This window comes from Simochromis diagramma, unplaced genomic scaffold, assembly GCF_900408965.1.
Source record: "Simochromis diagramma unplaced genomic scaffold, fSimDia1.1 OVJJ01000685.1, whole genome shotgun sequence".
NCBI lineage: Eukaryota > Metazoa > Chordata > Actinopteri > Cichliformes > Cichlidae > Simochromis > Simochromis diagramma.
This window is the reverse complement of record NW_024387477.1, coordinates 14,885,693-14,910,640: the sequence shown is the minus strand read 5'-3', so window position 1 is coordinate 14,910,640 and position 24,948 is coordinate 14,885,693. Positions and strand designations below refer to the sequence as shown.

The following is a 24,948-nucleotide window of genomic DNA, read 5'->3' as shown; positions in this document are numbered from 1 at the left end:
TCTGAAGGGAAAAAGGGGGTCAAACCCAGTACTCGCAATGTGTACCTAATAAAGTGTGAGTGAGTGTATATTCAAGGACTTGACAATAAAATGCGCATCACCCCAGACAGCTGAGGACCTGCTAAGAAATATAGTAGATATATAAACAGTAAGACAAAATAAAAATGTTCAGCTTGTTCTACCATTCATCCCGCGTGTGTCCCTTTAATATCCATGCCTTTGTAAATAATTGATGGTAACTGTTCAATAGAGCAAGTAAAAGTGGATTTTTATATCATGAATGTGACAAACTGAAGTTAACTGAAAAAATAATTTATGTAGTTTCATTTTATCAAACCAAATCCCAGATTCCTGAATTTCCTTTCCTTATATCTAATTATATATCATGTACATCTGTGTATATGTGCTCATATTGTAGAGCAGTAGAGCAGCATCACTCCAGGTAGTTATAAATTATAAAGTGGAAATGGCACAGTAACACAGTTCAGATTGAAAAGATGTATGATAGGCGATGTGTAATATGTAAGTCTTCAGAATCAGTCAAACTCAGCTGCTTAAACACAGACACTGTACACTGTAAGGTGATAGGGTGAGATTGGGAGAGGTTGGCGAGGTTAGTGTTAGGACAGACAGCTAAGGATTTTCTCCTCAGTGCTGGACCTGGAAGTATAAGGCCCTGCATGCACCGCTGTCTGCATCCCCCTCACGCACACAAGTCAATCAGATCAGTAGAAGTAAAGGATGGCCATCGGCTGCTCCAACACAAACCCCCTCCATCAAACTTCACTCTGCATGCCTGAAGTGGGCAAAGAAACACCAGGTGGCACAATAGAGCTGAGCTGGGAGGTTAATTGGACTGTGAAACTTAATCTTGTTTGAGTTTTGCTTTTTAAATGCTGCTTTTGATATTTCCGCTGGGAAGACGTGCTCCCTATTGTACATTTGAGCTTTTTTTTAAAGCCTTAACGGAAACAAAAACAAGAGAATAAACAATTTCCCTAAAAATTATTACCAAGAAATCTAAAATAGCTTTTAGAGTCTGTATTCATTATATTTTGAGCTAATTCAACACATCATAGTACTCAAGAATTGTTTGACCCTTAACTTTTGACAGTAACCCTGCAACAAGCAGTTACTGACCTCTCTGTCTGTTTTGCTGTTAAACTGTTGCGTCCGGACAACTGAAAAAGGTGAAAAAGTTTATTAAAAAATTGGCATCATGATGCGTTTAAATGAGCTGTTTATTTCAGACCAAGCACCAGTTATTTTCTGTTCACTAAACAAGTGCGACAGACAGATATTTTGCATAAAGAGAGATTAAAAAACTACCTGTTTGCATGTAGAATAACAGACGTGAGAGGAGATTACTGTGTAGAGTTTGTGTAATTCCGTAAACCTTGTAGCGCACTAAGCCAAAATTCATGCATTTTTCTAGACGATGCTCCGTGCTTTCATTATGTGGAAGTAGATGTGGGATAAACGTATTGTGCCAACAGCTGGAACACAAGCTGGTTTGTTTTATGAGGTGACCGCAGGATGTCTGGCTGTGACGGTTAATAAGCAGCAGTCTCACTGCCCCAGTCCTCATTCTCAGTCCTCACACCCCCCTTTCAACCCCTCCCACCCCACCCTCATCTCTCTCCCCAGTCTCACTCCCAAGGAGACTCACTGCCTGTTCCTGTGGCATCCGTTCATTTTGCTCCCAAGCGATAGTGTGTGTACCGCATTACGTCTGCGTGCTGCCAGCCTCACACACTGAGATAATGTGTATCTCTTCATATTCACAGGCCAACCCTCCCCCCATCATTGTCAACGCAGACTCACTAGATGCAGGCCCTTATGTAAGTATCTGTTCTCGTTGTCTGTTACAGTATATATCCCTCTCATTCACACTTCCTGTGTCAGTGCATGAACATGTTTGTATGTTTGCGAGTGTGTGTGGATGAAAAGGCCTCCTCCTGGCAGCAACATGCTGTTTGCCATGTGGACCGACATCCATTTTCCTATTGACTCTGCCCGTTTGTTGGGATTGTGCATTCTGCAGTTGCGCATGTATTCTTACAGCGTTTGCATTTTAAGAAAGAAATGCACCTCTCATTTACAGCATTAAGGAATGTGTGGCGGTTTTCATATATATAGTAAAGCCATATTTTGACACTAATCCCGATTTACTGGGTTTCTCGTATTCAGTCTGATCTTTTTCTCTTTTTTTGGACATACAATGAAGGATTTTGCCGAAGCATTTGTACACGTCCCATTTTTCTTACGTGTTGGCAAACTACATACTTTGTCTTCAGAGGTGTCACTAACCATGCTGTTCGTTTTTTGTGTTTTGTTTTTGGCAGGTTAATGGAAGTGATGGGATGTATAAATATGAAGAGATCATTTTGGAGAGGGTAAGTTTTACACATCGTGGATGCATTTTTTCCCACAGTATCCTCATTCTGATGATTGATGGATTTCTCCCCACTAGGTGGTGGTAAGCAGCTCAGTCTAAATGAATACCAAAGACAAATCTTAATGATTGTTAATTTATATAAAATTTTATGCAAGTGAAGACAGGCGTTTTCTCACTGCATTAGCAACGTCGTAAGTGTGATGTCCTATGTGACCCACATTAACGCCAGCTAGGCATGGCTTTTTACATAATCCTGATACACATGTCATCAGCAGACGCCAGAAATGTAAAGCACCTTCCTGTGCAATTGTTTAGCAGCCACCGCTGCACTTGTCAGCGGTGGCTCAGGTTTACTGGCAGAGCTATACTGTACATTTCTGCTCTCATTATTCCACCCACGGTAGATGCAGCATATTTCTTTGCCCCTTCCGCTCTAAGTGGCATTTCTCCATGTAGAAAGCTTAAATAAACTATGCACAGACACACTTTAAAAGGTCTGTGGGTGTGTAACTTTTGGTGGTAAGGCCCAGTGTACTCCTCTTGGCTCCAGAGCAGCACACTGGGAGGCCTCAGCCTCCCTCTGTCCTAATTTGTTGCGACTGTTGCTCATTAATTATAGAAAATAATAAAGCGAAGTCTTTTCTCAGCTGTCTTGTTTGCTGCCTGTCTCTGTGGCCATGGCTGTCAGATGCAGCAGTGTGCCTGGTCCCGCTGGATCAAAATGGGTCCTCTGTCGTTTCAGGGACAGGGACGGCAGGAGGTGGCAGTATCCATCTCCTGCAGAGAGTGAGAAGCATTGTATCAGGCAACCGAAATGATGACTCTGAGCTCATCTTTACCCCAGATTTTTAATGTACTTCATACACAGATATCTCTCTGTGGGTTCATAGAGTACATGCTCCCTCTTCTAATGGCATTTCAATTTGTCACACGTGGGGACGTGCGGTCACACACACGAGCCTCCACAGAAACGGGCATCAGGAAGTGCCTGGAGAAATCTCTGGATCATTTTGCATCTATCACATGATTTAAATACACTAAAAGAGATATATTGCACTAACCTTGAGCTTACTTTGTTTGCTGTTTATCGTATCATGCTGAAAATGTTAATCATAACCTATTTTCAGGGGAACTCTGGTCTGGGCTTCAGCATTGCTGGAGGAATAGACAATCCCCACATTCCTGATGATCCAGGGATCTTCATCACCAAGATCATCCCCGGAGGAGCCGCTGCTATGGATGGGCGGCTGGGGTAAGTTGCCGTCTTCCTCCTGCTGCCTCCTATTTCTTCAACTCTTACTAAGCTCCACTACATCCTCTATACTCTCTCTATTCTAACCTCTCTACTCTCATCTTTAACGCTCACCAACATTGCGTCCCGCCAGGCAGCGCTGTGTGGGAGGCAGAGTTTCTACAGCCCTCTGCCCCCAGGCTCTGTGTGCTTCCTCAGACTTATGATTCACTGGAAGACCAAAGCCTGAAACATGCAGAAATTATGATATGGAAGTTCTTTTTCATGTTCTTTTGAGGTTTCTGATTATACTGGCTTTGCTTGGGTCTCCCTTTTTTATGCAGTCAGTAAACTCCACAGAACTACATGCACTTTACATGTGACATTTAAACCTTTTCTTTCACAGGGTTAACGACTGCGTGCTGCGTGTGAATGATGTCGATGTGTCAGAGGTGGTTCACAGCCGGGCGGTGGAAGCCTTGAAAGAGGCAGGACCAGTGGTGAGGTTATTGGTTCGACGGAGACAGGCCCCACCTGAGACGATTCTGGAGGTCAACCTGCTGAAAGGGCCCAAAGGTTAGAGTCAGTGTTAACATATTCTTTTTGAAAGTGATTGCAGTGCTGCTTAAAAGGTAATAAATAACATAATCTTACAAATAGGGCCTGGAATGAAAGCATGCAGTCTGGGGTGATCCTTTTGTTAAAGCACTGGCTGTCTTTGTTATTCACCTAGGACTGGGATTCAGCATTGCTGGAGGGATTGGGAATCAACATATCCCAGGAGACAACAGCATCTATATTACCAAGATTATAGAAGGTGGAGCTGCTCAAAAAGATGGACGACTGCAAACCGGAGACCGCCTGCTCGCTGTAGGAGCCTGCACCTTCCTCTGACTCACTCGCATATCTGACACTCGAATCCAAATGAATTCATTAGCTATTCATGTGGTTCACTTGCAAGTTAAACAGATATTTAGCATTTTCCTTGCAGTCATTCTATAAAGCTATTTCTATAACCGGACAAGTACAGTGCTATGAAAAAAATTGTCCCTTTTATGATTTTTTTAGGTTTTGTTTTTTTTTACATATTTGTCATAGTTACCTGTTTTACATAATCAAGATAATTCTAATATTAAACAAAGATAACCAGAGTAAATACAAAATGTAGTTTTTAAGTGATGATTTCATTTTTTAAGGGAAAAAGTAATCCAAACCTACCTGGTCCTGTGGGAAATAGGAATTGCCACCCTCTTGTTAAATCACGAATTAACTGAGTAATCGCATTAATCACATTACTATCCACACCCAGCCCTGATTACTGCCAGACCTCTTAAATCAAGAAACCACTTAAACAGAACCCGAAGACAAAGTAAGCTTTGTTTGTTCAAAAAGCAACAAACGTTGACATCTGTCAGTCTGGAAGGGTTAAAAAGCTATTTTAACGCTCTGGGACTCCAGTGACCCACGGGGAGAGTCATTATCCACAAATGGAGAAAACTTGGTGGTGGAAACCTCTCAGGAGTGCCCGGCCAACCAAGAGCATATCAACGACTCATCCAGGAGGTCACAAACGATCCCAGAACAACATCTAAAAAACTTTAGGCCTCACTTGCCTAAATTAAGGTCAGTGATCATGATTTAGAAATAAGAAAGAGAATGGACAGATATGGCCATAAGGCAAAAGCCACTTCTGACCGAAAAGAAGATAAAGGCTCGTCTCAAATTTGTCAGAAGCATCTTCAGGATTCCCAACATATATTCTGTGGGCTGGCGAGAAAAAAACTGATTTTTAAAAAAAAAAAAAAGGTCTAAGTCCCATTGCATCTGGCATTAAATGAACACAGCATTTTACAAAAAGAACATATCAACAGTCAAATATGATGGCAGTACTGTGATGGTTTGGGGCTGCTGTCCTGCTTCAGGACCTGGACAGCTTGCCATAATTGATGGACCCATGAATTCTGCCCTCTACCAGAAAATCCTGAAGGAGAATGTTTGGCAATCAGTTCATACCCTGAAGCTTAAGCCCAGTTGGGTTATGCAACAGGACAATGATCAGTAACATACCAGCAAGTTCACCTCTGAGTGGCTCAATCATAACAAAATGAAGGTTTGCGAGTCCTGACTTAAATCCGATGTAGATCTTTTGACATTACCCTAAACAGGTCGTCCATGCTCGAAAACCCTCCATTGTGGCTGAATTAAAATAATTCTGCAAAGAAGAGTGAGTCAAAACTTCTCCGTGATGTGAACAACTCATTGACAGTTATCACAAACACTCGAATGCAGTTAGGTTTTTTATACTTAACAGATGAAATCAACATTTAAAAACTAAAAAAAAATTATCTTTGTCTAATATTAAAGCTCGTTTAATTATCAGAAATATGCTTGTGTAACAATTTTTTTTTTTTTTTTTAATAAAGAAATTAGAAAGATGGAAAATACTTCTTGCATGGCACTAAAATATACTGGGTTGACTGAGTGCTCAGATGTTGGGTTCATCACATTATTTACTTTAAGCTAAATGTGACAACATTATTAGCACTTACAATAATTTATAAGAAAAATAACACAGTCACGAATTGGGGCAATAAAGCAGCCCCTCAGCTGGGCATGAGAGAGAAATATTTGATAAAGGCAGATATTAAAAATAAAAAAAAACAATTGTTAATCAGCATTCATGAGTAAAAGTCCAAGTAATTATCGCTGCACTCATCACTGAGCTGTCATTAATCATTATTTAAATACAAACACAATATATTTTACGAAATTCTCTAACACCTTTGTAACATTCATGACCTTTTTTTGTCAGATTGGACAAGTGATTAGGCTTCTGTAGCCTAGCTTCTGTCTTTTTATTTAATACTACTACTACTAACATTAATAATAAGAAGAAGTTTTTCACAAAATAAAAAGGGAAAGAATGGTTTGACAAACACAAGAAGCAGGATACTGAGGTATAAGACGTGGTGTTACTCATAGTAAACAAAGCTGAATGAAATTAAAGCAAGGTTGAGACAACAACAAGAAAATTTAGATCATATTTACAAAGAAAATGAAATTGAAAAACAAGATTTTAAAAAGACATCAGATAAAGTCTATAGACATTCAGAAGTCCCACATTCTACAAACCTCTTCTCCTCAGGAAGGTTGTTCCGAATCAGAGGGGCCCTGATGGGAAACCCAAAGTCACCTTTAGATTTAAGCCCCGACTATGAAACAGCCAGAAGGGTCCCACCTGAGGATCTAAAGCTGCGATCCGGCTCATATGGAGTCAACATTTCTGCAGCGTAGCTAGGGGTGAGACCTAGATGTGGTTTAAAACTGAAAAGTAAAATCTTAAAATCACTTTTAAAACATAGGATTTGGGGTGACGTCTGCTTAAACAAGCTGTGCTGCTGCATTTTGAAGAAGTTGCAGGCAAGGCAGAAAATTGGCCTTTGAAAGAAATGCACACAAAAGAAAAATGTCAACTCAAAGACATCAGTAGTTAAAATGCAGATCTGGTGGCACTGTGGCATGCTGCTACAGATCATAGACTGATCAAGAAACATGGCATTATTTCCTGTTCTCTATTGCATTATTGCAAGTGAGCACATTGGGTTAATGTTACCAAACTGCTGGAATAACTTTTGACTGGCAGCATATTTCCTGGGACCTGAATCTTAAAAGAGAAACAGTAAAGAGAGATACAGAGCATCCTTCAAACCTCTACCTACTGCTTTTGACCTCTGTTATCACTGCACGGCACACCAACCTTTCACTTTGCTGTTGAAATGTACTGAAATCTCATAATACCTTCAAGCTATGATTCATTATTGTGTTGGCTGGTGTGATGACTGCTGTGATGCGTGATGTTGTCACAGTGCAGCAGGAGACACAAGGCTTTCAGGTGTTGATACAAAGATTTTTTTTTTTCTTCCCCCTCTTCTGATTTCTGGATTATCGTCGCATTCAGGTGAACAACATCGTGCTACAGGATGTGCGTCATGAGGAGGCAGTAGCTGCGTTGAAGAACACCTCCGATATGGTTTACCTCAAGGTGGCCAAGCCGGGACCTGTGCATTTGAACGACATGTATGCCCCACCAGACTACTCCAGCAGTACGTATCTACCTCTTCCTGTTCTTGTAGTCGTACTATAAGTGCAAATTTGCTAATCAATAATCAGCAAGCTCCAAAATCAGAGATGTAAGGTAAAGAGTAATTTTTTTTGTATATGATTTTTTTTAAAAGTTTCATCTTCACCAGCGATGTTTTCTGAATTTTTCTGTTGGTTCACTGTTCTCTCCCCAAAACTGCTATGCCCAGACACCCACATAGTGTATGTAGTGAACGCTCGTGCACACAAACACACACGCACACAGACACACAATCCTTCCCACAGCAACAACAAGCACAGTTCTCTGCCTCCCACTGAGTGTGGATGGTTTCTCACATCCCACCTGCTCATGAGAGCCCACGATCTTGAGCTGCAGCATCTCAAATTTCCACACAACAGTGATTTAGGATTAGATGGGGCTATCGAAGGTTTTGTAAGTTCCGAATGTTTGAAGTCGTCTGCGTTTAAGTTCACTAACCCTTGAATCTAGATGTGGTTCCGGATTTGCAAGTGAAGTAGTTCACTTGCTTTATCACGCTCGGCTAACGCTAAAAATGTAAATTCAGAAAAAGAGGCTTGTTCATGTGTGTGATCTGTCTGCTATGTGCATGCACAAGGAAACAGGTTTTTAGAAAAATGCGGCACATGCCTTCACATATTAGTCAGTGGTAGTTCCCCATTTTGCAACAGACATATAGCAGAAACAATAGATTACATTGTGCGCATAAAAAAGCGAGCCAGCTTATAAAAAATGTCCCAGTGGTACTTTAAAGGAAAACCTGGGTCCTATTTTTGTGGTTTTGGCCACTATTTCTACTCCTAATAATATCATCGTTCTCACCAAGTTAATTGCTAAGCTTTGGGAATGCAGGAAAGAAGTTAATAAGAAGTTAGATGTGGTCAGAAATACAAGCAGTCAGATGATCAGACAAGTTATAAAGAAACAGAGAAGTTAGAAAAACTTGTTTGGAGGCGTATATAATTCAAACTGTCTTATATCGATAATCTGTACTCCAGAGAGATGGATATAAAGAGTTATGTAGAGAGGGATTATTCCCTTTTTCATGGGTCCCCTAATCTGTGGTTGTACTGTACATTCCCAGAAGCTAAATCAATTATGATTTTTACTCATACATATAGAAAGAGGACATCTTAATTATGGTCATTTTAAACACACAACTCTGGCTATGGGTTGAGCAGCATCACTAACCTACCTTTTTGACCTTATGTTTGCAAGGGACAGCCAATCAGAAGAAAGCTGGCTTTATGAGAAGCTCTTTTTAAACCATGGGTGAAGTGATTGGCTCCAGTAAAAGATACTTAACAAAGGGATTATTTTGAGCTGTGAATCATGCAAAGCCAGTCTAGTAAGAGTCCAGTAATAAATATATGGAGCTAAAAAAAACAAGATAACAGTAAGTATTCTAATCTGCTCATGGATTCTTTTTTTCCCAGTTTATTTCATTGTGTTCCCACTTTGGTTCACACAGAGACACAAAAATCATATTTATATTTGGGTGAATATTATCATTATAAAGCAGTGTCTTGGTGTGGTAATGAAGCTGTCGTTTAGGAGCCGGTAATATCTGATTAACCAGCTTTATGCAGTTATGTTTTGTGCAGTTCTCCTGTTGCACAGGTGTTGTAATCATTCTTTCTTTCCCCCTACTGGCCTGGCCCTCCCTCCAGCCTTCCCCACCATGGTGGACAACCACGTCAGCCACAACTACATGGGGGGAATGGAACCCAAGCCAGTGTACCCGCCACCCCAAGTCACCCCGTCCAGGTACTCGCCCGTTCCCCGCCACATGATGGGGGAGGAAGACTTCACGAGGTACGTTAAAGACCGGCTTCTTCCATGAATGATCCTCCTCCATAACCTGACATTCATAAGGCTGTATAAGCGTAGCTTTGGCTAAGTCTTAGCACAGGTTGTTGGTGGAGATCAGCTGTTGGCTTTTTTTGGTATTGGCTGGTGTAGTTGTATTAAAGAAACACGGTTATAAATTAAGTAACTATTTTAATTTAACATGGATCGTATTTTGTTCCCAGTAGCCTCTATTTTGTTGCTTTTGTACAAGCGTTGTTGTGGTGGCTTCAAGGATACACCTGTTTACAGTAGCTTATAGTGTTTGATTAACAAAAGAATCTGCTTAGCTTGCAGTTTTCATCTCATCGAGGCCCCGATGGTGCATACTACTTAATAGCTGGACAGTGTGTGGCAGCTGTGTGCTGAGAGAAGTCTTTTGTCACATCTTATACTTGTTACGAGCGTGTGTTACCCTTTGACCTCCTATCCAAGTACTGGATCAGAAGTAGCATTCATAGAGGGTTGATTGGAGTGTCCCATGAGGCTTTGAGTCAGCTTAACCCACAGCTCTAGGGAAGAGGCTGTATTCCCTCTGTGTGTGTGTGTGTGTGTCTGTGTGATTGCATGCGGGTGTCTATGTGTGCTGTCTTATTGGCCGAGTGTTACGTCGCCTTGTAATGTCCTTGTACAAGCTGTCTACATGACTTGTATGTGCATTTTGTCGCATCTTTGTTGGTATGTGTGCTTTATTTGTGTCCTACACTTGTCCCGTTCACTGTGATTCCTGTACCCCACAGCAGGGCTGAACCTATTTACAGTGTCATCCACAAACCTGGGGACAGCAAGGTGCCCCAGGCCCTCTACAGAGGCTTCTGTCCTTCCCCTGCTCCCTTGTGCCAAGGTCCACTCCCCTTCTCTGGCAGGTACTAACCTAGTCCATCATACCTTGCTTAGCTAACCCTCCTCTCTGTAGCTCGGCACTTAGAAAAATGCCAGGGCATATAACCCATCAGGATTACCAGTAGTGTGTTGGGCCACATCTGTGCACATAAATAGCAGTAGAGAAGATTAAGATTAACCAAGGGAGGAGGGAGGAAAGGAGAGCTGGAGGGCGAGGCAGGCGATATTTATGTTGAGAATTCTTTTCGTTTTCTGTCTGCATGTAAATTTTTGCTGAGGCTTTTTCAGTTTATTTGGAACCACTACTTTATCTTTCACAACTTCACAAGAAACAAGCATCAACAGAACACTGAGTAGAGAACAAGTGAAAAGAAAATCTCAATAGTTATTGCCCTTTGTTTCATTTTTTTTTCTCCTTTTTTTTTCGTTGCCGCTTTTTTTGTGCTTTTCGTATTTTAAACGGCCTACTCCCATTCGGTCAATATTTGATTTCCTGCTAATTTGCTCATATGTGCGAATCTCAAACAGTAGTGCTTTGTTCACCGCAGTTTAAAATGGAGTCGTACCTGCTCTTCACAAACACATCACCGCGGGAGTGCAGCCGAAAGGGCTTCACGCTCCCACAAGCTGCTCAATTCCATCTGTCAGGAGGCATTGATAAAACTAAGCCTATATCTCCAGCCAAAGCTACTTTGGCTAGTGCTTACTGCTGAAGACATAATATACATATTATTTATGGCTTGCATTTGGGGGGTTTTCTGTTTGGCATTATCAAATTTGCAAAAGGCCTCCTGGTGTTTGATTTAATTGAATGTTTTTCTTTTTATTTGTTTCTAGAGCCACAGTTTTGTCCATTTTCCATCACTTCATGGATGACTGCACTGATGTCTGTGTGTAAACCATTGTTTTTATGTAATTTACCTTTATTGTGTAACATATATGCCTTGCAGTGAGTGCAAAGGAGAGTGACTGTAGTCCTACTCTAACTAAATGCTTGTGGTAAATGTGGTGTTTGAAAGGAAGGGTCGAACTGAAGGCTAGTGTGGATGACAAGAGCGGTGAAATATTTTGCCTGCTTCTCTATGTATGTAAATGTAAACAGAGAGCCTGATCCTGTACAGGGCAGCAGACAGTGCTGCAGCTGTCATGATTCATATGCACGCTGGGAAAACCAGGCCATGCACTCAGGTCTTACCCCTCTCATCACCCGTACTGCCAGCACCAATCACACATGCTTACTGTACGCTGACATGTTTGCTCACAGTGTGCTGACACACACGAACACACGCGTGCCATGCTTAAAGTGCAGCATGCAGTTATGACACTGACACATGCCATACCTGTGCATATCGATCAAGAACACCGGACGCGTTGTAAGCCAACTGTGCAAGTGAGCGCAGCCAACATATGGTGACCGTGCATGCATTTGGGTATCAGAATCAAAAGCCATTTTCTCTGAGGACATCATAAATGACAAACCACTCGATCTCATCATTCTCGTCATTCTACTCCATTGGGCACAGGGCAGACACCTCTTTCCAATCCCCAAAGCTTCCTCATTGGCTCCAAACACGAAGGGTTATTTTAGATGGATGCTATAGTAGGCACAGGCTTCCACAGAAGTAGAGCAGACTTGTTGTGAGGAATGAGTCAGAGCTTATATCGGCCCTCTGCCCATCTGCACATCCCCCTCAGTGGTGTCATCGCAGACACGTCCCCGACACCCCCTTCTCCATCTGATATTACCCCCCTTTCTGGAGATATGTTATATTATATGGTGTAATCAGACGATCCTTTAAATCCTTGTTTCCGTCCACAATGGACTCAAGAAAAGATTAGTATGCATGTTTGGTGTAAACATACATCTGCATGCAGTCGTGACAGGGCGCAAGATGACTAAACAAGCAACAACCCTCTACTAGCCCTGTCAGGCTTTACTGCAGATGCAAATTACTGTGCAAACATTTTAGGCATTTTACATGTTTAGAGGCATTTGATCAACACTAAATTTATCCTGCATCTTGATAAAGAAAAGGGGAAAAAAGCATCTTCAGCAACAAGAAGAACAAGGAGTCCTGTAACAGATGGCGTGGCCCTGACAAAGCCCTGTTCTCAACATCATTGAGTCAGTCTGGGATCACACGAAGAGACAGAAGGCACTAAGACAGTCTAAATACACAAAACTGCAAGAAAGTTTTCAAAGTTGCTGAAAGAACATTGAAAAAGTATGTGCAAGTGTACCTAGGAGAATTGGTGCTATAGTCCCACCAAATATTTTGATTTAGTTTTTCAGCTTAAGGACTTCTGTGTAAAGTTAATAAGGAAACAAACACTTTATGGCATGATTTTGAAATGCATTCTCACTTTTAATTTGCATGTTTCCCCCTTACTGTATGCAACAATGCCTCCTGCTTCGGCCTCTTTGTTTAGTCACAGCCTGTGTAAATACAGAAGCCTTAGTACTGTCGAAGCAGCTGAGCTAATCAGTAACATTATGTGTCTCTTGCACACATGGAAACACAACCTTTGACTGTTTTTTTTTCTTCAAGAATCTGGATAACACAATGACCTTTAGTTTGCGAGTTAAATGAGGGGTTTAGAATTAAAAGAACCACAGCAGATTCAGCTGAGTTCCCAACTTAGGTGTTATTCATTTATTACTCAGATTTTATTCTTAGTCACGGTGAGAAGCACGGAGAATGAACAGTCTATCACCTTAGCAATGAATAAATATTTTCCTGTCAAATTAAAGGAAAAGAGCAGACCCCGAAGAAGAAGGGGGTGGACACTGAAAAATCTATGGGTAAAATTTAGACAATGAAAAAGAAGAGGGAAGATGGTGCGTCCCCGTGAACACACGCTGATGTAATCTGTTTTGGAGATGGGGAGAGATAAAGTGCTGCAATAGGTAGTGTCTGTCTGTGGAGAAAATGGCATCCATCTGCAGTGTCCACCATTAATCAGCCAAGCAGAGCCAATTACTTGGCTGAGTTCAGGGCAGCATGACCTGCTGAACCCTGCAGCCCAGATATCCATTCAGAGCTTTAGGACTGCACTGCAACCGCCTCAGCCAGAAAAGTGAAGCACAGAGGGATAATATAGCGAGGGGAGGGGAGGGTGGTTTCTGAATTAAAGAAACCGCTGGGCAGAGAGAAGAGGGTTTTTTGCTGCTCAATACCTGTTTACATTCCTGGCATGGATGAAAAAGGCGGAGGGGTGGGAGGGAGTTGGGATGGGATGGGGGGAGCAGGTCTTGTGATAGAAAGGGAGGACTTGATCCCTGCATTTTTAAAATGTAGGAATTCACTCCCATTTTCCATGTAACTGACCAAGCACTTCACATCCTATGGACAAGCAACACACACACGCACACACACATACCTCCTTAGAGGGCAGCAGCAGCAACTGTTAAGAAAAGCACCTGTCAAAAGTCTTCCACAGACTATGAGGGCGTCAAATCAAAGGCCTAAAAGTCATGAAAGTCAGTCCATGAGCTCCTCTTTTGTTTACTCTGACAAATTAGCAAGGAGCTTCTGGGAATATATCTGCCTAGTGTCCAGAGGGCCAGGCTGACAGACAGGAATGCTGGTGTGCTGGACTGGAGGGGGGCCGAATCTTCAGTAGCATCCCAGCAGAAACGAAGGGATTGCTTGAAAGAGGATCAAACGTGGACAATCTCTAGTCCATCCAAAATATTCCAGGTGCGAGACAAGAGTGTTTTGTTTTGTTTTTTGCTTCTTCCTGTAGAATGGAAGAGGTTTTTTTGTTTGCTTGGGACTGTTAGGGTTAAATGCGTTGCCTTACTAGTGATAGGGAGCGAGCAACTGTCACAGCCCGAAGAGGAGCTGTTTCCCATCACATCACACAAGAATGAGATAGGGAACACAAGGCCCAGATCCCAGGAGTTTCTAATTCTGTATTCCACTTCACTGCGGAAGGCCAGACAGGAAGAGGGGTCGAGGAGTAATGCTGCGCTGAGCTGAGCAATGTGGCATAGCGAACATGTTCACGGTCAACATCTCATCTTCCATGTCGCTGGTGAGGAGCCTGCCTGAACGCACAGTTAGGAAATGCTCTTTCAGAAGTAAGCACCGGCTCTGGATCCTCAGGTAACCATGGAGATCTGTGTGCCTTGTCAAGCTGAGATGAATTAGCTTAGCTGGTTATTTTAGGCTTGACTTGTGTGAAGGCGAGTGAGTTGTTTTAGCATATTCAAAGGCAATTATCACTTAGCTAATTCTAAAAGGCTGTGGATAAAACTTGGAGCATAATGTAGCAATGTTATGAGTCTCATCAGCACAGTCATATAATCTCTTTACCAGAATCTTTTTTTGTAAGCACATTGCTTGTAAGGAGTCTACTATATGGATATTGATCTATCTTGTGTGATGCTCTTAGCATCTCTGCAAAGTTCACTTCATTTAAAATGCATAGCAGTCTTTCTTTAAGCACGATGTTACTATCCAGGAGTCTCAAGCATTTTTCCAGTTGCTCATGGGTATGATTCTGAAAGTCTGGAATGCTGCCTCTGCTGCCATCAATGGGAAAATGGTCTTAGCAGCGACTTTGAGCGCAGCCATTAGGGATGGAGCAGGAATTGTTCCTGTCGACCGCAGGCTGAGTACTGCGAGAGAAAACCACTAATGGGAACCATGCAGTGTTTTCTGTTGAGAAAGGAAACTGCATTTTGCGTGCATGCATGTGTGTTTATGTGTTCATCTGTATAGAAAATCCGCGCGAGCGTGCGTGCGCGGCATGTGTGCGTGAAAGAGTGAGAGAGAGTCGACTGTTGGGCTTCCTAGAGTGTGTGTGGGTGTGTTTGCATTTGTGTGAAGTGTGTTCTCAGAGGGCTTTTGCCTGGACCGTAGCAGCGGTTTGGCCTCTCTAGCATCTTAAAACTGAGGCGGTCTGAATAGCCTCCTGGAGGATGAGTCATAGTGGGTAAAGCTAAAGCAGAGCTTCAGCAGGTCTGTCGAGCAGGAGGCGGCTCATTGTACATTGATACGAGTGGGTGTTTAAGTGTTGACACGTGTGTACATTTCCATAAGATGTAGCCAATAGATGACAGGCATTTGGACCCAATCATGTTCCTGCTTGTTTTATTGTAATGAGTTAACAGTGTTGTGCATGGTTTTTATGCATGGTTATTATATGGTTAATCATCGTTTTCTACCAGCGAGTGGTGTCCTGAACATAAATCGTTTAAATGTTCTATTTAAAGTTCTCAGATTCAAGTATATAAACAGAGTGAGCCTACAATAAACCATCTGCAGGCCTGCTGCATGTAGCTGCCTAAACTGGACACACTTGACATTTTGGGATCATTGACATAACAAACTAGTCTCTGTACTCTCTGTTCATGCTAATTCTATTCCAGTTTTGGCCACGTCTCTTTTAAATTTGGCCTCTTTTTATACACTCTTTGTCCCGCCCTTCACCCTGACACCGCCACTCTATTTGACAGGGAGCCAAGGAAGGTGGTGCTACACAAGGGCTCTACTGGTCTGGGCTTCAACATTGTTGGCGGGGAGGATGGAGAAGGGATCTTCGTCTCCTTCATCCTGGCTGGAGGCCCGGCTGACCTGAGTGGGGAGCTGAGGAGGGGCGACAGGATTCTCTCAGTTAGTATTTTTAGCTTCAAGCTTTCTGTTTACCCACGTCAACAACTAAAACAAGTCTGAGGCAGAGGGGTTTTCAGCCAACTCCTGCTGTCAGAATAATGATGATAACATTAAGGAGGGACTGTGTTTAGAAAGCCAGCAAATATCTGCCTCACAAATGTCCTTGAGCAAGACATTAAATCCAAATGGACTCTTAGGGAGCTTAGCTGCCCTCTGCCCTGAAGTCTGTGTTTGACTGGTTTATTTTCAGCTTGCTTTTAATCTGGCAGCATATTACATCATGTATGGAAAAAATGAGTCAGTCAGAAAAGATAACTAATGACTCATCAGCTGACATCATTAAAAAATTGTACATTTTCATACTTGTTTACTAATTTTATTGAGTAATTCGGTTTATTATTAGTAAGTCTTGAAACCATCTATTTTGAGCATAGACTCTGTTCTTTGCTACATTTGTTTTTCTGTATAGGTCTCAAGGATCACATGATTCCAGCCATCTTAAAAATCTAACCAGTTTTCTTACCAAATGTCCCCTTTTTGCTTTTTAAAATTGTATTTATTTAATTTTTAAACAGGTGAATGGTGTGAATCTAAGGAATGCCACACATGAGCAGGCAGCAGCAGCACTGAAGAGAGCTGGGCAGACCGTTACCATCATTGCTCAATACAGGCCTGAAGGTAAGACCCTACAATCTCATGTAATGTGTGAATATGCCATTGTACCAAGAAGGGGCTTACATTGAAATCAAATAAGTCATTCAGGTTATCTTGCTCCTATTCCTGTGAAAATGGTGATGCCTCGGAGTTTATATTAAGTCAAATGCAATGTGCTTATTTATGTGAAATGACTAATTAAAAAATAAAATGAAATCAAGGCAGCATAAGTGCAAATATTTGTATCCTTAACCGTGACTGGAGAGCTCAAACATTAGACCGCTCTAAAGTTCAGAGGGCGGATATCCTTGATAAGGTCATCTCGGGCAAACAGCTCTCGCTGTGAGCACAGAAACCCCATCCACCTGCTGTTCAAACCTTCTGTTTGAGAGCACCAGCCAATTAGAAAAAAGTTGCAGCCTTGTAGCAAGATCCAGTATAAATATTCCTCCCCTAAACCTTTGATATCATGATTGGTGGTCCTCGCTAATGCAATTGAACTAGAGTACTGATTTGAATACATGTTGGGGTCTTTTGTTTTAGTCTGTTTTGTGGTGCGACAGTGAAGAGATGACAGGAAAGCTGAGAGAAAGACCAGTATAGGGCATGGCCTCTGCAATAGCCTTACAGCATAACACTCACTTGCTGTATCCAGTGAGCTAATCCAGCCCCCGAACTAGAGTACTTGTAATCTGATAATGTTCAACTCCACTTTATGAGAGCAACCAGTTTTAGAAGGTAGTTCAACCACTTACTGCACTTTAATGTGGATGCAAATATTGCTACTTTCTCTTTGGTAATTATTATTTTGCAGATTATAAAATTTAAATGTACTAATAAATTTTGTTATGTGGTATTATAAATAATCAGCTCCCGTAGGAACATCAAAGTGATACACAAAGAATGAATAATTATAATTATATTGTACCATGAGATGTTTTACTTTCATTTAAGGATTAAGCTTGTGACTTGTGCTGTAGTAAGGAGTCTAAACATTTGTTTTGCAAAACAGTTATTCAATATAAAATGTTTCAGTTGTGGTGCAGCGTAAAGATGTGCCATAATGTTTCTTCCATTATGTTTATTTCTTTTCAAACATTCCGATTTCCTGTGGTCCAGGCATGTCTTGTACTTTTCCCCCCTCCACTTCTAGTGCACTGGAGGATTGCATTGTGGGAAATGTAGGAACGATTGTTTTGAGACTCACAGCATTTAGCGAAAATCACGATATCTCGGCTTCGTGTGTTTTGGTTCTTTTTCTACATGTCTCTCGCAAGCCCAGCTTTATAACAATGTTGATTAAATATCTATTTAATGGTGCAATCGGGTTTACCTGGTGCCGCGGCCCATGCGCACTCAGATCGTGCTGCAAACGAGGGCAGCGCAGCGGATAGGCCGGCTTTCAGCGAGTATTCGGTCGGGGGCGGCTCTTGTGGCAGCAGCAGCCCGAAGTGTTGAGCCAACTGCAAGGCGGGCAAACGAAACCGCTGTTGTCCTTCCCTGTTCAAACTCTGGGCTGTCTGTACACACAGACCCGCACAGCGATGGAAAGAGGCGACTAAGCGGAAAGTTGCTAGCTCCGCTTCCATTTCGACACCAGAGGGGGGGAAACCTTTAACGCACCCGAAGTGAAGAGGTGGAAAGCGGCAAACTTTTATGTCTACCAGCCAGTACGGGCGATGATGGGGGATGGGCTTGGATACAACAGCAGAAGAGCAGAAGCCGCATGAACTCCCTAATGGCTGGATGAAGAAACTACCGGCAGCCACAGCGAGATTATAGCCAGAGTTTTCTCCAGCGAAGGTGAGACGAAGGTCGAAGGTGTCGGCAAACACCGACGGGGGTGAAAAGCGAACAAAGAGAGTGAGTTACATTGTAGAACATGTTTGTGTTGGTTGCCAGTACGGCCCGTAGTTTGCTGCTCTTCGCCTGTACTTTGACTCCTGAAGGACAAAGTAAAGTGTGAGCTCTTCATTCATAAGCCACGAGGAAGCCTTGGTGCGATATTATACCTGCTCTCATTAATATCAGTCTTAAGATGAATTCGTTACAGTGGCAAACATGTGATCGCCTCACCCATACTGTGGTTAACATAAGTATGTCTACGCTAAACTGCTGCCATTACCTGGAGTCCATTGACGACTTTTCACCGCTTTTTACTCCATGTAAAACCTACTTGGAGGTAGGTGAAGTCGCTTTAGGTTGTAATTAATACCCCAAAGAGAGATTTCATCCAGCATTTGCTTTACTGTTCTTATGTAACCTAAACCTATAGGTGGGGGCACAGAGGTGTGGTCAAACAGGTGTGTGTGTCAGTTTTGCGACTTCACCTGCGCATTACGACTTTCTGACCAGAGGTCCCTTTTCCAAGCTGACAAAAGCAGAATTCACGTGTTGCCCTTATTTCCAACATTAGCAGACGATTAAAAAAAAATGGCACCACTCCTTCTTTTTAATGCTGAATTAAAGCTTTGATTGTGGCTGTATTTCTTAGTGCTTCAGTCATTCTCTGTAAGTGTACTTGAACAGGCTGCACTTCATACTGCAGCAACAATGGGGAGGATATTGCGAGCTTTATGTCTATATGTCTTTTCAGGTTGGACTATGACAGGAATGTGACGGGGCATAAGTCGTAGCATGCTCGCTCCATATTTCGTTGTCTTTCAATAAAACATCAGCCTGAACTGTCCAGTAACTCTCCAAGGCCACTGAAACCGAGTCGGAGTGGGATCTGTGAGTTAGATTGGGGTTAAAGTCTATGAAAAGCTCAGACTGAGATCAAAAACCGATAAAAGTGCGGTGTTGGGTTTCTTCCCTGTGAGTTTGTTGTCTCGCATGTCGGGTCATTCAGGCAGCTTCTTGAATAATGATGTGGTTAGAAGAGAAGAAGCTTTGTTTTTCATACCAAATCTTGCTTTCAGTCCTGTGCCCCCTTTGTGACTCAGTGATAGACAATTATCTGTTTGTATACAGTTTTAAACTACTCCAAACGAACAAGTCGAGTGCTGGCAAATGATTGACTTCCTGTATCCCCTCTGGTGACCTGAGATCTGTTTTCAGTAATTCTGCTGGCATCCTAAAGGGGGGTGTGTATGTGTATGTGTGTGAGACATGATGTTCATTTGAGTTTGGAGCAGGAGGAACCCCCAGTGAGCAGTACAAGGACAGTCAATCTGGGGGGGAAGTGGAGAGAGTGAGAGCTAGTCTGTGCCAGGCAAAATGCCTGGAGTATACTCTGTGGTGCTGGGGCCTGAGCATCCATGGGCCTGTGATCGAAGGCCAACACTGAAACTACAAGAAGCCACAATGGGGCACACAAGCTGCGGTGGGAGGGCCCCCAACTCTCAGTGGCTTTCTGGAGCACTGCCAGGCCTTTAACTCACATTAAGCGATGGAAGTGAAGGGTGTATATCCACACACTGCTGCCCTGCCCCGACATCAATGAGTGTAATTACTCCAGAATCTTTGCATTTAAGGAGTGGGAGGAGAGCCGTGAAGGAAATGTTACCCTCCGAGCACCCTCATTAAACTCACAAGTGTGCATTATGGGCTTTTGTAGAAATATTTTAGGCAGGGTCTACATGTACCTTCCACGCTGTAATATCGGGGAAGGGGGCGTGCGCGTTCACTGGCCCGACTATTCCTGTCAACATAACGCACGCTCACATTACAAGTACATGCTTGCTGTGTTGCATAACTGGATCAAAAGCGAAGCGACCGTCCCCCAAAATAAAAAAGCTGTTCGACTAATGAGGACACGCAGTGGGAGTGAGAGGTGCAGAATAGTCCCAGTTTCTATTAGCTGTGTCTCTCTTTTTTTATCTATTTTTCCCCTGTGGGTCACTCCTAAAAATACAGGCTACCTCATGAGTATTAATCGCTTTAAGAAACCAGGATTTAACATTTATAATTTTGGGCTAAAGATGGGCTTGTGAGCAGAGATGTCACTGAATGATTTATGTTGGATTGATCCCCTGCAAGAGCTGGGCTGGTCTTGAATGTCTCAATCAATAACCTGACTTGTTCTTAACCGGACAGATATAGCTGTTCTTAAATGAAGAGTCTTATCAGATAATTGTGGATTGTTTCTGTTTTTCTGAAAGTATTTCCTGTTAGAGAGGCTGCAGATTGTTTCTTTGGTAATGTTTGATGTAGCCAGTGGAAATGAAAGAGCTCTTGTTTTTTTCTTTTATGCTTTGTCGGTCATTTGTTAAATAGCATGTGTCCGAGAAACGGCAGGAGAAGCTATTTTGAGTGATGACATTATTATTTTTTTTTAAGCTTGTGACTCAGTTGCTTTTACAGTTTACAGGTGTTTATTTAATGCCTTAGTCAAATACCGGATTGATTTCTACTGCTCAAATTACCTTGACATGATGACATCAAGGTAATATTTTAACCCCCTCCCCCCTAAAACATGTGGGTAGACTGTCTCTTGGGCTGATTATTAACATGGCTAGCACACAGTTATAAATTGCTTTGATTTGCATCTCTACTTGTGAGTGATCACATGCTTAAATGCTGTTGTTATGGGAGATTTGAGCTTGTTCTCATTTGTATTAGATTTTCATCTGATATCCAGACTGTCAAGCCACGCTGATAAAAGATTTGTTTGCGTTACTGTAGCTCCACGTGCTTGGTATTTCAGGCAGGACTAACGATCAATACAGGGCTGAGGTTTCACTACAGTGGTGGTGTTCTCCTGTGGTGATGTTGTGGAAGGTTTGTGACCCTCATTCAGCACCATCACAGCCTGCTCTTTTTGTTTGTTTGCTTTAAAGGGGGAGCTATAATGCTTTTCCTTATTTTACATATTAAAGGTATGCTGATATTAATGGTCAGTGCTCTTAACAAACAGGAGTAGAGGCCAACACATCGAAACTCTTGATTCCATGTGTTTTTTTTCTATGACTTTGCTTTTATGTCAGTGAAAGCAGATATTCCTGTTATGATGGTCTCATACCTACAGCTCTGGCTATGAGCACAGAGGCCCCGCCCACTGTCTGTTTAGACCTTCTGTTAGCGAGGGGCAGCCAATCTAAAGGCTCGTGAATCATTCTGCTAGAGGTTAAAATAGGAGCTTATAGGTTCTCTTTCAAATGTGTACCAGGTTAAACTTCCCTTATTGTTTTATATGACCTGACTCCAAAATTGCCGGAAATTAGTTTTTTTTGCACAAGTTGATTATAGTTGTGTTTTTCTTTCCCCTGTCAGTTACAGTTACTGGGTTGTGCTGTACACCGATTTACTGCAGAATTCATGTATTCTGGTGTCACCATTATCAAGAAGGTGTGGCAGCAAATTGTAGTTATCTTATAGTTCCCACCCCATCTTCCCCCAGAGGCTTAAAACTGATTGTAGTTCTGCTCCTCTTCAGTGCTCACTGAACTTAAATGAATCATTTTGCTGTTAGGAATTTGATCAAGCTAATCGTTTAGCTTTGTCTAATGTGCACTTGCCCTGAGTTGCTGGTACAGTTCTCAGGTTGGTGGCATTGTAAAGCAGGTCTCTCTGTATTTAGCTACTCTTTGTCTTCTCCCTCGGCCCCTCCTTCCCCAAGCTGCAGCTTCTTGTGCTGCTTTTCTCTCCTCTCTCCTGTGCCTGAAAGCCAAGTGGACTAGTCTGAATGGCTGTTTCCGTGTGCGCTGTCCCTGTTCTAGGAGTGCTACACTGTTGCTGTTGGTTACAGGCAGTCAGGCGGTGTCTGGTTACCTCACCTTGCAGCGTCACTCTGTTGTATCGTTAACCCTTTGAGCAGAGATCAGGGTGGAGCGCTGTCACCGGGCCTGGGCCGGATCCATGTTTGCTTTGAAAATCCTTTTGGTTTCGGCAGGGGGTTATAGATCAGCAACCTGAAGCTTGTTTTTGCACCTGCTCAGAATTTTTCCCGCGAGCTTGGACTAACTAAATCATCTTTGTAGGCGTAGGTGTTTGTTTTTCAAGGCTGCTTCTAGGCTTGTTTGACAGAATATGGACTTTGATCTCTTGTTGTTCAAATTACAGGAAGTGTTGCCAGCTATTGATGATTAAGCTGTGAGGTACCCCTGCGGGCATGCCAGTCAACTCGATATGTGGAATAAATTTGGATGAGATTCTTTTCCGCTGGTTCTTTCATAGGTTAATTAATATTAGGGCATAGATGTGTCATCGTTACAGCAATATTCCATCTCATCACATGGCAGTAATAATTTGATTCAGTTGCGTACAGCTACATTCATGAGGATATGCAAGCTGTGCGACATGAAACATTGGAGTAGAGGAAACATTTAAATGACAAAATTGCTTGTTCACAGTGCTGTCTTTATACTGCTCCAGCACATCCTTTGTGTGATCACATGAGCACCTTAGCCTACTTGTTTTTCTGGATGCATCTGCTGTTCTGTTTATCTGGCAGTGTGCTGCATGGTGCGGTGGCCTTGCTCGTTCCAGCAGCCCGGCCCCAGAGCTCGCTGTGCACAGCAGGCTAATGAGAGCTTTCTTAATGAGCAGGTCCAGGTGGATTCATACATCATCCCTGTGCTCCTGAGCAGCAACTGGATTTACACACCTATGACAAATGGTCATGCATTTGAAATTGTTGGAGGCCTTCGCTTTTTTTAACCACACTAAAGAGCCTGTGTTGAACCTAATTAATCCCTGTAATTAATCAGCTGACATGAAAGATGACTGGATGTGTGAGGCAGATCTGTGATAAACCATCAGTTCCTGGGGTCATTAATCAGCCTAAGGATTCGCTCAACCTTTCCTCTCTTTACTGTAGCTCACTGCAGCACTGGCTGAGGCACAGCTCTCCAATTATACCGTAGTGAAACAAGAAGGCAGAGGCCAATGCTCCCGTTTGGTCTTTTTACTCAAGATCGAATGCACCAAGTTAACTTTGAGCGCATTAACCGTAAAACTTCAAAGGGAAAGTTTATTCTCCAGAACCCGCCGCTGACACAGTTTTTGTTTGTTTCTCGCTACGCAGAGTATAGTCGCTTTGAGTCCAAGATCCACGACCTGAGGGAGCAGATGATGAACAGCAGCATGAGCTCAGGATCAGGCTCCCTGCGCACTAGTGAGAAGCGCTCCCTATATGTCAGGTAAAGTCGGCACACCCACCCACACACACACATACTCATGTTTGTACTCACAACATGCAATTCTAAGATCTCACTATTGCATAACAAACCTCAGCTCGTCTGCAGGGGAAGATGAAGCCCAAACACACGTGTTGTTAAAATCGGCCACACTGTCAGACAGTAGCAGCACGACATAAATGTCATAGATCACATGTTACAATATTATTTTTTTATGCTAAGCATTTCGCGTGACATCATTTAATTCAGGCTACTGGGTTCACACTATTCATCACCAGCTAAAGAAAGATGAACAGACGTTCCCTGTTGTTGTTTTGATGCCCGCTATGACAATGACTTTGTTTAATGTCGACTGACAGGGGAGCTTGTTGAGATGACCTGTGTTATGACACTTTGGGCAAGTTGCCAAACTGGATTGAGGCTCATTTAGGAATTGAAACAGGTGGCAACCTTCTGTTCATATAAATGCATTGAGTCGCAGGGCTCAAGGTGAAAGGACCGTGTGATGTAACGCCGCAGTCAAAAATGCTTCCCCATATTTCTGCCGAAGCATTAATTCATTTCACTTTACCCTTTCGGTTCTGACGGCCAAGCCGCCTCTTCAGTTGTTTTTAACTATCAGATTAAAGCTACTCCTGAAAGTAGCTCGGATCTTATCGGGATGTCTCAGAAGGTACATAAGTGTTATTACGTTGGAGGCCTGTTATGGTCAGAGGAGTATCGTGAGAAATGCCTCTCATATACACTGATTCCTGTGAGGCATGTAGAGCCTAGCCTGCTCCTGTGCAGGTGACTAAGCCCGCAGTTATGCAGGAAAAGCTATCTAGTTTTGCCGGCTAATGTGGGAGCTGCCATGTCCACCCAGCCCAGTCTCAGGAATCTTTTAGTCTGAAAGTATCACATGTGCTCTCACTGTCTGTGTTAAGGTACCATAAAGTAGCTAAAGGAAAGAATTTGATTATCACTCCTCAGCCTGTGTTGAAGGTGCTTTCGATTCCCTGGTAAGCACACAAAGAGATAAGCTATATTGCACCATGACAGTTTCACCAGTAGTCTTTATGTATTGACGTTCCCAGTTTCAGTTGGCAGGAGCAGACTGGCTCAAGTCTTTAGAACAGAGGAGAAAAATGCATGTTGAGCTCAGTCTGTCTGTC

The 24,948-nt window shown here is 42.6% G+C and overlaps 1 protein-coding gene across 15 annotated transcripts in view; it reads left to right on the top strand.

The window, feature by feature from the left end:
- The window catches only part of dlg3 (discs, large homolog 3 (Drosophila)), a 79,348-nt gene that overhangs the window by 46,946 nt on the left and 7,454 nt on the right, over positions 1–24,948 (top strand). For 8 of the 15 annotated variants that reach the window (XM_040016297.1, XM_040016298.1, XM_040016300.1 and 5 more), the window contains 10 exons: positions 1,788–1,841; positions 2,346–2,396; positions 3,526–3,650; positions 4,036–4,205; positions 4,363–4,499; positions 7,588–7,732; positions 9,402–9,564; positions 15,905–16,061; positions 16,637–16,739; positions 23,683–23,797. In XM_040016297.1, coding sequence (XP_039872231.1) covers positions 1,788–1,841; positions 2,346–2,396; positions 3,526–3,650; positions 4,036–4,205; positions 4,363–4,499; positions 7,588–7,732; positions 9,402–9,564; positions 15,905–16,061; positions 16,637–16,739; positions 23,683–23,797 — 1,220 coding nt within the window. The remainder of the gene's footprint in view (positions 1–1,787; positions 1,842–2,345; positions 2,397–3,525; positions 3,651–4,035; positions 4,206–4,362; positions 4,500–7,587; positions 7,733–9,401; positions 9,565–15,904; positions 16,062–16,636; positions 16,740–23,682; positions 23,798–24,948) is intronic. The other 7 variants (XM_040016301.1, XM_040016295.1, XM_040016306.1 and 4 more) reach the window with 3 other exon arrangements.